The following is a 14,524-nucleotide window of genomic DNA, read 5'->3' on the forward strand; positions in this document are numbered from 1 at the left end:
TGCCCTGTCCCGGAGGGGTCCCCCTTGGCCCCTGCCCTGCTTCGGCTGCTGCCCCCGCTGAAGAGCTCGCGGGGCGTCCGGGGCGCAGCTGCCTTTGGTAAAGAAAGACAACAACAGAAACAAACAAAGAAATTAAATAAAAATCCATACCACACTGCCCGTCAAAGAACAAAACCGAGCGGGAAAAAAAAATGAAAAAGGGGAATAAAAAGGGCTGAGCTGCAACCCCGAGGATGTGGATCCCTCTGGTTTGCTCCTTTTTCTGCCTGGCTGCGGTCAGTGCCTCGTGGGACGGGGGCATCAGTCCTGAGTGCAGCCCGGGGGCTCGGGGCACACTGGGCACATTCAGCCGTGCCCGGTGCCCATTCCTGGGGCTTGGCCCGGCTCGTTCCTTCTGTAGTGCTGTCTGGACAAGCTGAGTTTGGGGATCGCTGCCTGGCTCTTTGTTTACACAGCACAGAGCTGTGCAGAGCACTGGTGATAGGAGTGAAGGGTGCTGTCCCTTGGCTGGGGGCTGGGGAGGGTACCCGTGTCCCTCCTGGGCTGAGTACCATTGTCCAGGCTGGGTGGACAGGGGTGGGAGTGGATCCCATTCTCAAAGCTCCCATGGAATCAGTTTTGTGGGTGTTTTTGGACCCTTCTGGGCCCAGGCACCCTGAGCCTGTCTGCGGGGAGCAAAGCCTGTGCTGGCCATTGACGTGGGCTACAAGGGGCCTGTTGATGGAGCAGCTTCTGCTGAGATCAGTGTGCGGGAAGGTTCCTCTCAATGGGCTGCTCCCAGTGAGGGAGGGCTGCTCTGGGGTCAGCCTTGCTCCAGCTCCAGGGGAAGAAGCTCCTTACAGAGGGTGATCACTGGGGCAGCATGGCCAGAGATCTCTATACGCCCAAGCTGAGACTTGGGGTTGTTCATGATAATCTCCTCCTTTTTAAACATGGAGGAAAACAGCCTAACAACTCTTTGCAGGTTTTTAAAGTGGTTTAGAGCTGCTGTCTCACGTGGTTGGAGGAATGAGAATGTCAGACTGTGGGTTGTGCTGCACACGTGTCCAAGCAGGGCAAGGTGGTGGTCAGCCTCACCCCACATCCAGGAGCCACAGGCAGCAGTTCGAGCTTGTGGAGCTGGCACCATGGTTTGATCCCTGGGATGGGCTCCTGCATCCCAGCCCAGAAACACTGAGCAGAGCCTGCAGCAGCCAGGAGGTTAAAGATGGGAAGGGAAGCAGTGATGGGGAGCATCCATCTCTGGTAAATAAAAGAACCAGGAGGGTTGAGCTGCAGAGGGCAGGGGACTGCTGGGCTTCCGGAGCGGGAGGGGAAGCACACAGTGAGCGAGGACGGAAGCGCACGTGACTGGCGGGCACAGCTCAGCCCATGTTGAGGGGCATGTGATGTGTGCCCCTGACTTGTGGCTCAGGGCTGGTCGCCTGTGGAAGCCCTCACACCACAGCAGGAACTATTGCCTCCTTTTAAAAACTTTTTTAAACTCTGAAACGGGTTTATTCCCCACATGAGTAAAAAGCTTCAAGCCTGGAGCATCCTGCGTTCTCAGGAGCACGTGGCCACAGCCAGGTGACAGCTCTTGGGTAGGTTTGGTCTAATGAAGAGGAGTTAAGCACATTGTGCTGTTTCTGAGTGGTGTTTGTAGGCACCCAGGTGGAAATACATGCTGAGAAAGAAACAACTGGTTGGTAGGTGGGCCTGAGCTGGTGGCCAGCCTGAAACTGCAGTCCAATGCTCAGGGATGCAAGAGACAGACTCAGCTTGGGTCTGGCAATGCCAGCCAGGTGCTGGTGATTGCAGCTGATTAATAGGAATTATTATTAATTAGGTACAGTTTGGTGCTGCAGGGGTCTGTGGCACTGGCTCTTTGTTCCAGGCTGAGCCACCTCAGCTTTGGAGGGAGCTGTGCCTCACATTCCCTGGCACCCACACATCCAGCAGGGACCTGCCACCTTCAGCACCAGGGGATCATCCTGTGGCAGCTGAAAAAAGCCAGCAGTGCCTGGGCCATGCTGGGATTACATCCAGTCCTGGCTTTGCTGAGACTCCTCCATCCCCTCGGAAGGGAGAGCTGTGTCTCTGCCACCTCCTCCGCAGGCTGGATCCATTTCCACAGCCTGTGGTCACTGGCTCAGTGTGCCAAGGGGAGAGGCCCTGGAGGCCGCACGTGCTGCAGTCCCCACAGCCAGCTGTTCTTAACCAGGAGCTGTAGAATCTCTCTTTGGAGCTCTGTGACAGCCTACTGGCACGACTCTCCAAGAAAGCTTAAGGTGATTCACACTTCTCCTGTGAAAACATCGTGGATACTCAGCTTGGTAGGCTGTGCTTTCACACCCTGGTACACCACTGTTCACTGCTCTGAACCTGCTCTCTGTGTTTGCACAAACCCATCCCACAAATCTGGAAGCCCATGGTATTTCCAGCATCTGTTGGGTGGAGGGAAGTGAAGTTATCCACAGTGTCCTGCTCTTCTGGGTGCCTGTAGCTCTGCAGAACTGGTTGCAGCATCATTGAAAGGTGGCCAGTGCTTGGTGTTCCCAGCATCCAAAGGGTGTTTCTTGGATTTACTCCCCACACATTGCCATTTTTGCATTGCTTGTGTGTGCGTCCCTGGAGTGTGAGGTGGTTTGGATGTGTTGATGGGAGGCCATGGCAGAGGTGCAGCCTCCTGGCCTCTCTCTGGTTCCTCTGTGCAGCCACTGAGCACCAGGTCTGTGACCAGTTCTGCTCTCCCAGGTCCCCAGCACAGCGCGGAGCTGCTGGGCTCAGCCAGGACCTGGGGTGGGTGAGACATTCCCAGTTCAGCCTCTGCAAGGGTGCTTTAACCCTTATGTGTCTGCAATGCAGCCCAGTCTCCTCAGGGAGGATTTCCAACCCCTGGCTTTGGGGTTTTGGGGGAGCCCATGGCTGTCCTTGCCTGCCCTGCCTGCAGTGTCCTGGGCTGTGGCAGCCCCCTGGCACCAGCACAGCAGCTCCAGCAGCCCCTGGCCAAGCCCATCCCACAGGACACAGCATCCAGCTGGCTGAAGGAGCAGGAGGGTCCCTGGGGGGCTCCCAGGGGCTTCCCTCCCCGCGGGGTGGCTTTCATCTGCTGCTTCACAGATGTTGGCTTTGGCTCGTGTCTGACATGCATCAATTACAGAGCAACAGCCCCGAGCCTTTGGCAAAATCAACTTTGGAGCAGCTGTCCTGAGTCAGCCGTGCCCGAGCTGGAGCTCTGGCTCTGTCCCTGCTTGGTGCAGCGCTGCCCTGGCCATCTCCACATCTCCTGTGCCCACATGGACAGGGTTTCCCTGGCAGGGAAGGTCTAAATATGGCACAAGCGTTCCCATGTGCTTGATGTTTGTCCAGGAACACTTCAGTGGAAGAGAGCTGCAGGCTCTGAGCTCTCTGTCCCATCAGAGAAGTGATGGCCCCTTGTGTGAGGGACAACAGTTGGGTTAAGGTGGCAGTGGGGAATCATGTGAGGTCTGGTCCTGTTTTTGCCAAGGGCTCCAGACAGTAATGGGGTGTTTATTAACCCATCCCTCCCAGCAGTGCTCCGGAAGGGTCAGCTTGGTGACACTGGCTCTGTCAGCACCATAGGTTTGACTTCATCCCCTCAGAGCACAGCAGGTCACACAAATCCAGGTTGTGCCCACAATGCATTCAGGCATCCATTGCTCTGCTGCAATTTATTTCTAAGACCTTTATTTTTTAGACAAGTGTCTCCTGGGAGTGCTCCCTGCCACCCAGCACAGCATTCGTGTGTGCCATTGACGGGTCTTGTGCTGTGGCTGCACCCTCCTTCTGCTGGCACAAACCCCTGGGAGCTGAGTGTGACACTGGAGTTCTTGCTAAGAAAAGACCATCTCAGTGCTGGGAAGCTGAAAAAAAGAAAAAATTGCACATTTTGAGTTGTGGCATTTCCCTTGGGAGTTTGCTGGTGCTGCTGAGGCATTGGTGGCTTTGCATCCCTGCTGTCCTGCAGACTCCTAGCTGCAATATACTGATTTTATTGTATTTTTCCCCAGTCAGGACCCAGGTGCTTTAAATCACAGTTCCCCACAGACCAGCTGGAGCACATGGGCTGTCCTGACAGGGGTGCTGCTCTTCCTGTGGCTTTGGTCTGGCTGGAGCCTGGTGAGCCCTGAGCCCTTCTCCTCCCCCTGAGGGCAGTTTGGAGTGTCTGCTCCCTGTGCTGGGGGCTGTTTTCCTGCACATCCCCCTGCCCAGGGACGGGTCAGCCCCTCTGCATGCTGCCAGCTGCTCCTTGAGGTGCTGGAGATGCTCCTGGCTTTTATCAAGTGGAGGATGGCTTTCTGCTCGCTTTAATTTCTTAATTTCTCTGCACCTTACCTGCCCAGTGTCCCAGTTTGCTGTCCCATCCTTGGGGCTGTCCCATGCACACAAGTGGTGCTTGGAGGAGTTAAACCCATTGCATAACCCAGTGTTGCTGCTGGTGGCAGCATATTTTCCACATGATTAACTTGTCATTTTGTTGGGGTTATTTTTAATGTTTTGCAGGGATTTTTTTTTTGCTACTTTTGGCCTTGCCATTTTGGAACGGGGCTAATTTGGGATTTGTGGTGAGGCCTTGGGCACACTGGGCTGGGTGACTTTGTGAGGGGCAGTGTGGCAGTGCAGTTCCAGCTGTGCAAGGTTCAGTGGCAGTGCATTTCCAGCTGTGCAGAGTTCCTGGGAGGAGTGGGATGCTCCCATGGCAGTGCAATTCCAGCTGTGCAATGTTCCTGCTCCCATGGCACTGCAGTTCCAGCTGTGCAGGGTTCCCAGGAGGAATGGGATGCTCCCATGCCTCTCAGGGACAGCATATTTGCTCCCTAGAAGCTCTGTGAGTAATGCTCAGCTGCACAGCTGGGACTGAGGGTTGGAAAAAAGTGTTCAAAGTGACCCAACAGTCTTTGGGATTAGTTCTGGGTTTGGTTTTTTTTGTTTGTTTTTTTTTCTGCTTGGCCTATATTAAGCATGTGGAAGTGTGCTGTGCTTGCAGGAAGAGTGTGGTTCCACCTCACAGACCCCAGCAGGGTCCAGTCTGAGACGGCCAGAGGAAAAGGGATGATGGGCTTGTGTTTGGAGGAGCCCCTTTGGCCAAGCCACACTCCTACAGAGAGAGGGAGGGAGAGAAAAGCAGGCAGCACATCATCAAAGGGCAGGAATAAGTGGGGCGAGATGAGCTGAGAGCCGTGTTGCTGTCTGGAGGGGTGAGGACTTTGCAAATAATAATGTTTTCATTCATAATAATAAATGATTAAAGAATAATAAATAATCATTGCCAAACACTGAGCAACAACATAATGTTCATTTAGGCTGGTGGCTGCAGGACCCAGGCAGTGAGCAGCAGCAGCCTGGGGCGGGGAGGGCTCTTAGAAGTGTGTTTTCCTAAAACCTCCCTCTCTGTGCCTGCATCACAGGAGCGTGCTGCATGTGGCTGATGCCTCCAGGAGCTTGCAGGGGACTGGGCTGATCTTGTGCTCACTCTGCCTTTGGGATATTTGCTGTGGGTGATGCAGAGCAGCTGGGGCTGGCAGGGGACAAAGCCACATCACCCCAGGACACTTGGGGCACTTTGTCCTTCCTGCCAAGGAATAGATAATTCCCTGTTTTTTCTTAAAAAGCTGTTGGCTGAGGCAGTACTTTTAAATTTGCTTCTCCTAAAGCACTTTGTTAGGCTGGAGCATCTTGCAGGGGAGACAGGCAGCCTGTCTCAGAGGGAAACTGAAGGGTTTGGGTTTCTGAGCAGATAAGGACAGAATGAGAGCGAGACCACAGGAGCTCCATGGCTGCGTGGGTGTTGTCTGGCACAGCTTGTCTTGATGCAAATGTGTTGGGTTTTCCACAAGCCAGGGCCAGCAGCTCTGATCTGCGTCAGCTGCAGCTCGAGGAGGGCACGTGGCAGTGGCTGCCAAGGACTGCCTGTGTCTGCAAAGCCAGCCAGTTCCCCCCCAAGAACGTGGCTGAGTTGTTCACACCAGCAGTGTGCACAGTGCTGTGATTCCAGTGCTGTGGAGGAGTGGGATGTGTAGGTCTGCCAACCTTTAACAGCAGTGCCTGGGCACAAGGCTGTGGGGTAAAAGCCTTTGTCACTCCCAGACATGGGCTGAGGACTTTTGGGTGCTGGGTCCTGCTCACACCCCCACAGCAGCATCCCTTTGCTGTGCCAGCTTTGGTGGAGTGAGCAGGGATCAAGTGAAAACAGTAAACAGAGAAAGAAATTCCCAAATTTAATGTAATTATTGTGGAGGAAGATCCCATACTCCTCCCTCCCTCCCTCCCAGCCTGCTGGTACCGTGAGTCTCTCCACGTGTTTTACTCCTGCTTTGGATGCAGCAGGCAGCACCTGTGATTCCTTGTGAAGGCTGAGCTAGGACAGAGATTGGACAGAGCTAAAGAATAAAGTGGGGATTTATTAGAAGGTTTTAATGGGTACACCTTGGGCAGCACAAGAGCCTGGCCAGGGCTACACCCCAGATGAACCCAAAATGGACAACTGGTCATGGGGCTAGGGTTAGGGTTGGGGTTATAAGTTCTGGTCCATTTGCATAGTGGAGTTAATTGTCCAATTACAGCTTTAGGTTGTGAAGCCCCATCCTTCTTGTTTTTCTCTCTTCAGCCCACGTTGTTTGTGCTCTTGGACCTGAGATTTGGATCATTTGTCCTTGGTCCCCAGCTGGAGAAGGAATTGTTTTGCCTCCCTGCTCTGTGCACAGAGCTCACCATCCCCTCACATGAAGCCCAGACCCACACACTAAATCAACAGAGAATCTGGAAAATAGAAAAGCTATAAGAGCTAGAATGCTGAGGCGCCAGGAGCAGCATGTGTGAGCAGGCTGTGTGTCCCCCCAGGTGCTGAGGGCAGCTGAGGAGGAAAGCCATGAAACAGGGCTTCGAGTTCAACATCATGGTCGTGGGTGAGTTGTTCCCCCCGTGTTGTCATTGTGCCACCACAATGTTTGTGCCCTTTGGAGCCTCCTTGGGAGCAGCGCTGGGGGCTCTGCCTTGGCAGTCAGCAAGCGCTGCTCTCGAGGAGCTGGCGTGGGGTCAGCTGGGGTTAAAGCTGACTGTGTGATGGGGTCTTCATCCTCCTGCATCTTGGGGTGCATTGTCCATAGGAACACACCAGAGGAAAGCACCTCAGGGGGCTTTCAGGGGAAGGAGCCTCATTAGAGCTCACAAGAGCTCCCTTGACAGCTCTCCTGGAAGTCCTGCCCTGGTTTGAGCAGTCAGAATGCACATTTAAGGGCTCAAGGGGCTGCACTGCTGCTGCTATTCCAGAACCCTCATCCCTGCTGGTACCTCCAGCAATTTGGGTAAAATTCCTGTCCTGTTTGTGATTTCTTTTGTGTTCAGGCAGCCCTGCTACAAGTACCAGGGAAGAAATGCCAAAAGCAGTGATTTACTGATGGAAATAAAGAGCATCAGGAGGGGTTTGCATAGCTCTGTCATTTGGCTCCTTTGGGGACCTGCAGGGTGGCACAGGAGGGATGAGGATGTCCCAGGGAGTGTCCACATGCAAGGAGGGAGGGCTGGAGGGTTGTGTGCCCAAATCCTGCTGCCCACAGGCTCCTGCTTGTTCAGTCTCCTGGGCTAATGACCACCGGCTGCATCACTGCTGCTCTGGCTGTAGCTTCAGCTCTGGGGATCTGTGCTCCTGCAGCCCCCAGCCCCCTAAGCCAGAGATAGCACAGCCACTGACCTGCAGAATGCTGGAGAGGTGGGCAGACACTGTGTGACACCAGCCAAGGGGAAAATGGAAAAGAAATGAGGCTTTTCTGCTCTTTTCCAGCTATTAATGTCTGACCTGGTGCTGTGGAGCCCTTGTGTGAGCTGGGCTGGTCAGGTGGCAGCTCTCCCTGCCTGTGTCTGCCAGAGGAGCTGCAGGAGGATGAGGGGAGTAAACACCAGTGGTGTGGTGATGGGGCCTCACCATCCCTTATCCTCCTGGGAGGAGCTGTGTAAGGCTGCAGGTTTGATGGGCATCCAGGAGGTCTGCCTGGGGTTGTGGAAAGGTCTGATCCAGAGGTTTTGCTAATTCTGTTAAAGATTTCAGTGTGCTGGAGCTTTCCAGCAAGGTCTGTGGATGCTCAGCCTTTCCTATTGTGATACTTTCATTCCCTCTGCAGGGAGGGTTTCTTGGGCTGGGTGATCATGACAAGGCTGGTCAGTGCAGACCTGTTAGAACCCTGCATGCTGAGAAATTTAGACTTTCTGTGTTAAAAGGCACAGACCCTCAAAAGAACGCTACATTTGACCTGAGGCTGTGGAGAAAGCTTCCAAAAAACCAGAACCAGTTCTTGGAAGGTGTTTTAACAAATGCAGTTCTTTGCTGCAAACAGAGCAATCACTGCACTGGTCCTGGGAGCCTGAAAGAGAGATTACCTGTGCTGAGCTCCCATTTCCCTGCTGGAGGAGGCTCCCATCCCTCCAGGAGCAGGCTGTGCTGCCTCAGCACCTCAGCAGTGTGCTGTGCAGATGGGGAGGGATGTTCAGGAGCAGCTCAGCTTTGGCAGCACTGTGTGTGGTATGGAGGTCTGTGCTGCAGCGTGCCTGGAAAACATTGTTCTGCCCTTGGCAGGAGCTGGGCTGGCTGTTTACAGGCTGGGAATTCAGGGCAGCATAAACAAGTGGAGCTCTGGCCCTCCCAGAAGATGCAGGAGGAGCAGCACCTCGGGGAAGGGGCAGCAGCCAGCCCTCATCCTGCTGTGCCTCCCTAGGGATGGAGTTAGCTCCATCACCTCCATCCAGCCTAAGCTGTGAGTCCTTGAGCTGGAATTGTTCCAATCTCTGTCTTACAGGAGGGACTTGTCCTGCAGGGGAGCTGGGAACTGAGCATCACTGCCTTGTGGGGGTCACTCCTCACCATGTCCCTGTCATGGGGCTTTGTGAAAACCCTTTCCCCACTGTAGCAAGGTCCCCATTCCAAAAGGTTTCACAATCCCAGCCAGAGCTGAGAGGGGTCTGCAGGCTATGGTCAGCTTAGTCCCTTGTCCTCTGAAGTTGCAGAGATGAAGAGGAATGTCTGAACTCTTAAAAATCCCAACCCTAAAGCACAAATTTTGCATTCAGTTTTCTGTGCAAAGCAGCTGGAAGGAGAGCAGAGGTGCCAGGCTCAGCTGTGATTTTCCCACTGGATTTCAGTTGTGGGAAAGGCAGTGGGCTGCAAACCAGGGCTGATGGAAGAGGGCTCTGCCCTGTGCTCAGCTGCCTGTGTCACAGCCTTACGGTCCCCAGCTGCAGCCCAGTGTGGCTCAGTGAGTTCAGCCTGTGGCTGTGGTGCCAATGGGACATCACATCCTGGCTGCTGGTGGCTCTCACCTCTGGTCCCTTTCCAGGCAGTGCAGCTGCAGCAGCTTGGACAGACACAAATGCAGAGACCCACTGCCTGGACTCTGATTTCACCTGTCCCCAGTGTGTCATCCTGATTTCACCTGTCCCCAGTGTGTCACACAGCCTTCCCCTCTCCCCAGGTGCTCCACTGAACAGTGTGCAGTGAGAGCTCTGTTTTGGCTCTGCATGCCCAGCTCCAGGCCTGTTAGTGCTTGGCCCTGTGTTTTTAGGCAGCAGGGGACTGGCAGCACTTCCCCCCAGCCTGGTCCATGTGTTTCCTACAGCCCCACAGTGACAGTCAAAGAGAGTTTTCCTGTGCTGGATTGCAGCCATTGGTGATGTTACAAACTCAGCTGTAAAATTGCTGTTTGATCAGGGAGTGGGGTGATGCCAGGAGGTGATGCCCAGTGCTGGTTGATGCTTTGGCAGCCTGGATGGGCCAGGACCCTGAAGGATGTGGGTGAAACCCTTGCTGACTCTGCTCAGGGACACTCTGTGGGACAAGGGACATGCTGGTGACAATGCTATGATAGTTGGCTGTAACATCTTGGCAGAACGGGGGCCATTGGGTCCCCATGGTGTGTGCAGGATCTCTGCAGTGTTTGTAGGGGACCCTGGGTTTTGAGGAGTTAATTTTTTTTCTGCTCCCTTGGTTTTGAGGAGTTAATTTTTTTTCTGCTCCTTGGGTTTTGAGGAGTTAATTCTGTTTTCTGCACTCTGGAAAAATTGTTCTCCAAGCTCACGGGACAGCTGTTCCTGGAGAGTCAGGAGCTGCTGCTGTCCTTTCCACACAGATCAGCACCAGCTCTGGGATATAAAGCATGAAAATGCTTTTCTAAAAGCTGTTTTTCTGAAGTTGTGGAATCTCATGTGCTTCTTGAGCTGTTGTTTGTGGGATTCAGAGAAGCTCCTGGCGTGGACCTGTGTCTGTGCAGCCAGCTGGGCCGATTGCAGCAGCAAGTCTGTCAGGGAAGCAGCAGCAGATGCAGCAGGCCTGAGGTTTGTAGGATTGTTGCTGCTGTTAGTTGTGTCCAGATAAAGGCTTGCCAAGCTGCTCCAAAGCCTTCCCTGTGGAACTGCACAGAGCAGACTGCAGGAGAGTGAAGGCACACTTGGGATGCTTTTTCCTGGGGTTCTGTCATCCCCATGCCCTGCTCAGCATCACCACAGCCCTTCAAACATCCCCAGCACTGTCTGCCTGTCCTTGGGGTTGCTGGGGTTTTGCCTGGATGCAGGGAACCAGCTCTTGGTTTGCTGCTTTGGAGCCAGGGAGGGGCTTTGCTACCTGCAGCATCCTCCTGGCTGGGCTGGGCTGGACTGGAGCCCCTTGGCTTGGGGGAGCTTCAGGAGAGCAGCTGTTCCTTGTCCCTCCATCCCATCTAGTGCAGGCTGAGTCTGTCAGCAGCCCCATCCCCTGGCCCCTGACAGAGCAGGGAGTGCTGACTCTGGGTTATCCTGCTCTCTTCCAGGTCAGAGTGGCTTGGGGAAATCCACGTTAATCAACACTCTCTTCAAATCCAAGATCAGCCGGAAATCTGTACAGCCAACTGCTGAGGAGAGGATCCCCAAGACCATTGAAATCAAATCCATCACTCATGGTGAGGCCCTGCAGGTCCCACCTGCTGCTTTGGCTTTAGGTCCTGCTCTGCCTTGTGTCTCTGGGGACTCACAGAGTTTTGAACCTCCATAAACCTTCACTCTTATCTCTCTAAATGGGCTCTTACCATCCATAGATGGTTGCAGGGCTGAGAAAACATCTGGTTTTTATTTATTCATCAGCATTGAGTTAATTGTGTTGGAAGGCGCTGTGGGAGTGGCATTTCAGGGTGGATATGGGGCTGGATCCCTTTGGATGCCTGATTTGTGCCTCTGAGGAGCTGTGAAGGTGCATTTCTCCCCTGGGAGCAAGCTCCAGCCCTGCAGCTGATTTTGGGAGGGTGGGCTTGGCCAGAGCACCCATCAGCACTCCCCTCACACAGCAGCTTTGCTCTCTTGCAGAGATTGAGGAGAAGGGAGTGCGCATGAAGCTGACGGTCATCGACACACCGGGCTTTGGGGACCACATCAACAACGAGAACTGGTGAGCTGCCCCTCTGCCCTGGCTGCAGGGGGAGGGCAGGGGAGCCCCAGCAGGGCTGCAGCCTGGTGCTGTGCCCCCTGATCTGTGGGCAGCAGGAAGGAGGTTGTTGTGGTGGCATAGCTGTGCCATGCTCCCCATGAAAGCCACAAACATCCTGCTGTTCTAGGCATGAGACAACCTTTGTTTGTGGCTGGGAGCAGCTGTGTGCCAGCAGGGCCAGTCCCCAGACCCTGCTCATGTGGCTCTGGAGGCTGAACTCTGCCTGGAATCCCTGGCACAGTGTATGGCTCTGTGGGATGGGCCCTGGGCTGGGCAGGGCTGGCTCATGGCAGGGACATTGTCCCCACCATCAGCTGGGCTGGGCTTGTGGGCTTTGATTCTGCTCTTGCTCCTGTGCCGTGGCACCCTGCAAGGAGCCAGGGCATGGTCCCAGAGCTGTGCTGCTCCCTAGCCAGGTCCAGGAGGAGAGAAGGGAGCTTTTTGGCACTTTTTAGGCACTTGTTTGTCTAAAGCAGCCAGTAAATCCCCTCCTGCATTAGTGTGTGGAGCTGCTAAGCAGCAAACACCCGAGGTTTGTGATTTAGGAGATGCTGAGCATCCCACAGTGGTCCAGGTCCCTCACACCACCCTGTGTTGCCCTCTCTCTGCAGCTGGCAGCCCATCATGAAGTTCATCAACGACCAGTACGAGAAGTACCTGCAGGAGGAGATCAACATCAACAGGAAGAAGCAGATCCCCGACACGAGGGTGCACTGCTGTATTTATTTCATCCCAGCCACGGGCCACTCGTACGTACCCTGCTGTCCCTGCTCCCCTCAGCTCCCCTCTCCATGGCCCAGCAGCTCAGCCCTCAGGGCACTTCTGCCCAGCATCCTCCCATGGGTTCTGGGGCTTGAGGAGCTCGAGGACAGCTTGAAGCCATCCTTAGGAGGCCTTGCAATAACACAGCAGAGCTGCTGTACCCCAGAGAAATGTGATGTTTCCTCTTCTGAAGGGCCATGAAATCCTCTCTGAGCTCCTGGGAGCTGCTGCCTTTGCTGTGGTCACCTGCCTTGCTTGACCAAGCATGGACCCAAGTCTCAAACTGGATGGAGAGGCTACTTTTGCAAGCAGAACATTAATTTTTTTTTTTTATTTGTAAGGGGAGAAGCCAGTTTTCCTTGTGCTTCCAAGGCAGTGAACACCCTCACCCCATAAGGGTATTTTGTAGATTGTTTGACTAGTCTGCAAGAGGGATGCTGTTTATTCAGCCCAGAGTTCTCCTGGCTCTGGCACTTCTCAAGTGACAACATCAAAAGGCCCAGATCTTAGTCTATTTTTTTTCTCCCCTCCTAGGCACACAGCCCACCCTGAAAATCTGGGGCACTTAAAATGTCTTGAAAAATGTGACTTAAAGTATCACAACAGAAAAGGAGACCTAAGTTTCCTTTTGATTTGTGTCAATTCCTTCCACTTCTGGCTCTGTCTGCATCGGGGATGTTTTTGGGTCTGTTTTCAAAAGTAAACTTAAGCCTCCAGCACTGCATTAATGTCAGCCTTTTCCACTTCCCCATGTGGAGATTTATTCCAATAGAAAAGACTTTGTTTTCCTTCTGTCAGTGGGTAGACCAAAAATGCATCCTTCACTGGAATAAAATGCCTGCATGGGCCAGTAATGCCCCTCTTGTGTAACTGATCAGGAGCAGAGGGGCTGATGAAACATTTACGGTTGAATACAATAAAGCAGAGAAGCTTTCAAAGGGAAATGATATTTTTAGGCCAGTCTAACGTGTTGGTCCCACTAATCTCAGCCCAGATCTGCAGCCCCTGCCTCGGCAGGTCTGACTTGCAGCTTTAGCTGTGCTCCAGCTTTTCCTCACCCCTCTGGCTGTTTAACTCTTAAAGAGCAGGTCTGGTGCTCAGAGAGGGGGTGTGCTGGGTGCCTGGCAGTGCAGGCAGGGATGTGGAGCCCCACTCTGTGTCCCCTGCTGCAGCCTCTCCAGCCACGCTCTGGTTTCTCTCACCCGCCGGCCAACAGCAATTGTGTGGATTTTCAGCTGCTTTTTTTCCTTTCTCTCCAGTGAACATGTGTTTCCAATATCTGAGTGAGCCCAGCAGTTGGGGGCTGTTGTTTGCTGTGCTCTGTGCTGATCCTCTTTCCCTGCAGGCTGAGAGCCTGCCTGGAGCTGTCCCCACTGTCACCCATCCCCTCCTGCCACCTGAGGGGCAAGCCCCACTGGGAGGGGGAGGTTGATGGGAAATTTTGTTTCTGTAAGAGCTCAAGCAGGAATCAGAGTTCCTTTCTGCTCTCTTGGGAAGTCCAAATTATGTTTTTCATCGTTGTGGACAGGCTTTCCCCAGCAAAGAGTGATGTGGCCACCTCTCCTGCAGGGTGGAGCTGTGACAGTGCTGTAGCAGAGGATCCTGTGGGGGAGCCTTGTCCTGGGGTTGTCACACACAGCTGGGTGCAGGTTTGTGCCCTGGCTGAGGCAGCAGGTCATGGTCCCTTGCAGCAGGCTATGGGAAGGGCATTGAGGTCCTTGGCATGGCACAGAACTCCCTGTGCAGCTGGGTGAAGCCTGCCAGGGCACTGGGTGAGAGCTTGCTTTTTGCAAAAGGAGTGAGGGATACAAAAAAACCCCAAAGTTGGTGCAGAGATCTTGAGGCTGGAGCAGAGGATTGCTTGGCTCAATTTCAGTCGGGCCTTCCCATCCAGGCAGCTCCAGGGTTAATCAGCAGAGAAGTTTCTGCTGAGGGAGTTCACAGGGGAGTTCAGGGCAGGCTTTGCAGCCCATGCAGTTCACACACAGCCTGTAACACTCCCATGTACCCGTGCCTGTGAAGGCTGAGGATGGTGCTGGCTGGGGTTTCTAGCTGCAGCTGCACAGGCCAGGCCCTGCCACCCAATAAATATCCCTGCTCTGACCCCTGCAAAGCTCTGTTCAGCTCAGGAACTCTGCCTGGCCTCATCAGCACCTCTCCTGCCTCTGCCAGGGCTGGTGGCTCAGGAACTGCCACCCACTCCCTCTTTCCCCTCTGGCTGCCCCTCTCAGATGCCAGCAGCTCCCTGGAGCAGGTGATGGGGCTGGGCAGCTGCTGGGTCCTCACTGGTGTTTGCTTCACACACAGCTCAAATTCCTG

General features: G+C 54.1%; 1 protein-coding gene across 1 annotated transcript in view; it reads left to right on the forward strand.

Moving 5' to 3' along the window:
• The window catches only part of SEPTIN9 (septin 9), a 155,506-nt gene that overhangs the window by 129,660 nt on the left and 11,322 nt on the right, over nt 1-14,524 (forward strand). The window contains exons 4-7 of the mRNA XM_031059906.1: nt 6,852-6,908; nt 10,794-10,922; nt 11,323-11,404; nt 12,055-12,192. Coding sequence (XP_030915766.1) covers nt 6,852-6,908; nt 10,794-10,922; nt 11,323-11,404; nt 12,055-12,192 — 406 coding nt within the window. The remainder of the gene's footprint in view (nt 1-6,851; nt 6,909-10,793; nt 10,923-11,322; nt 11,405-12,054; nt 12,193-14,524) is intronic.

The sequence above is a fragment of the Geospiza fortis genome, unplaced genomic scaffold, assembly GCF_000277835.1.
Source record: "Geospiza fortis unplaced genomic scaffold, GeoFor_1.0 scaffold244, whole genome shotgun sequence".
NCBI classification, from domain to species: Eukaryota; Metazoa; Chordata; class Aves; order Passeriformes; family Thraupidae; genus Geospiza; species Geospiza fortis.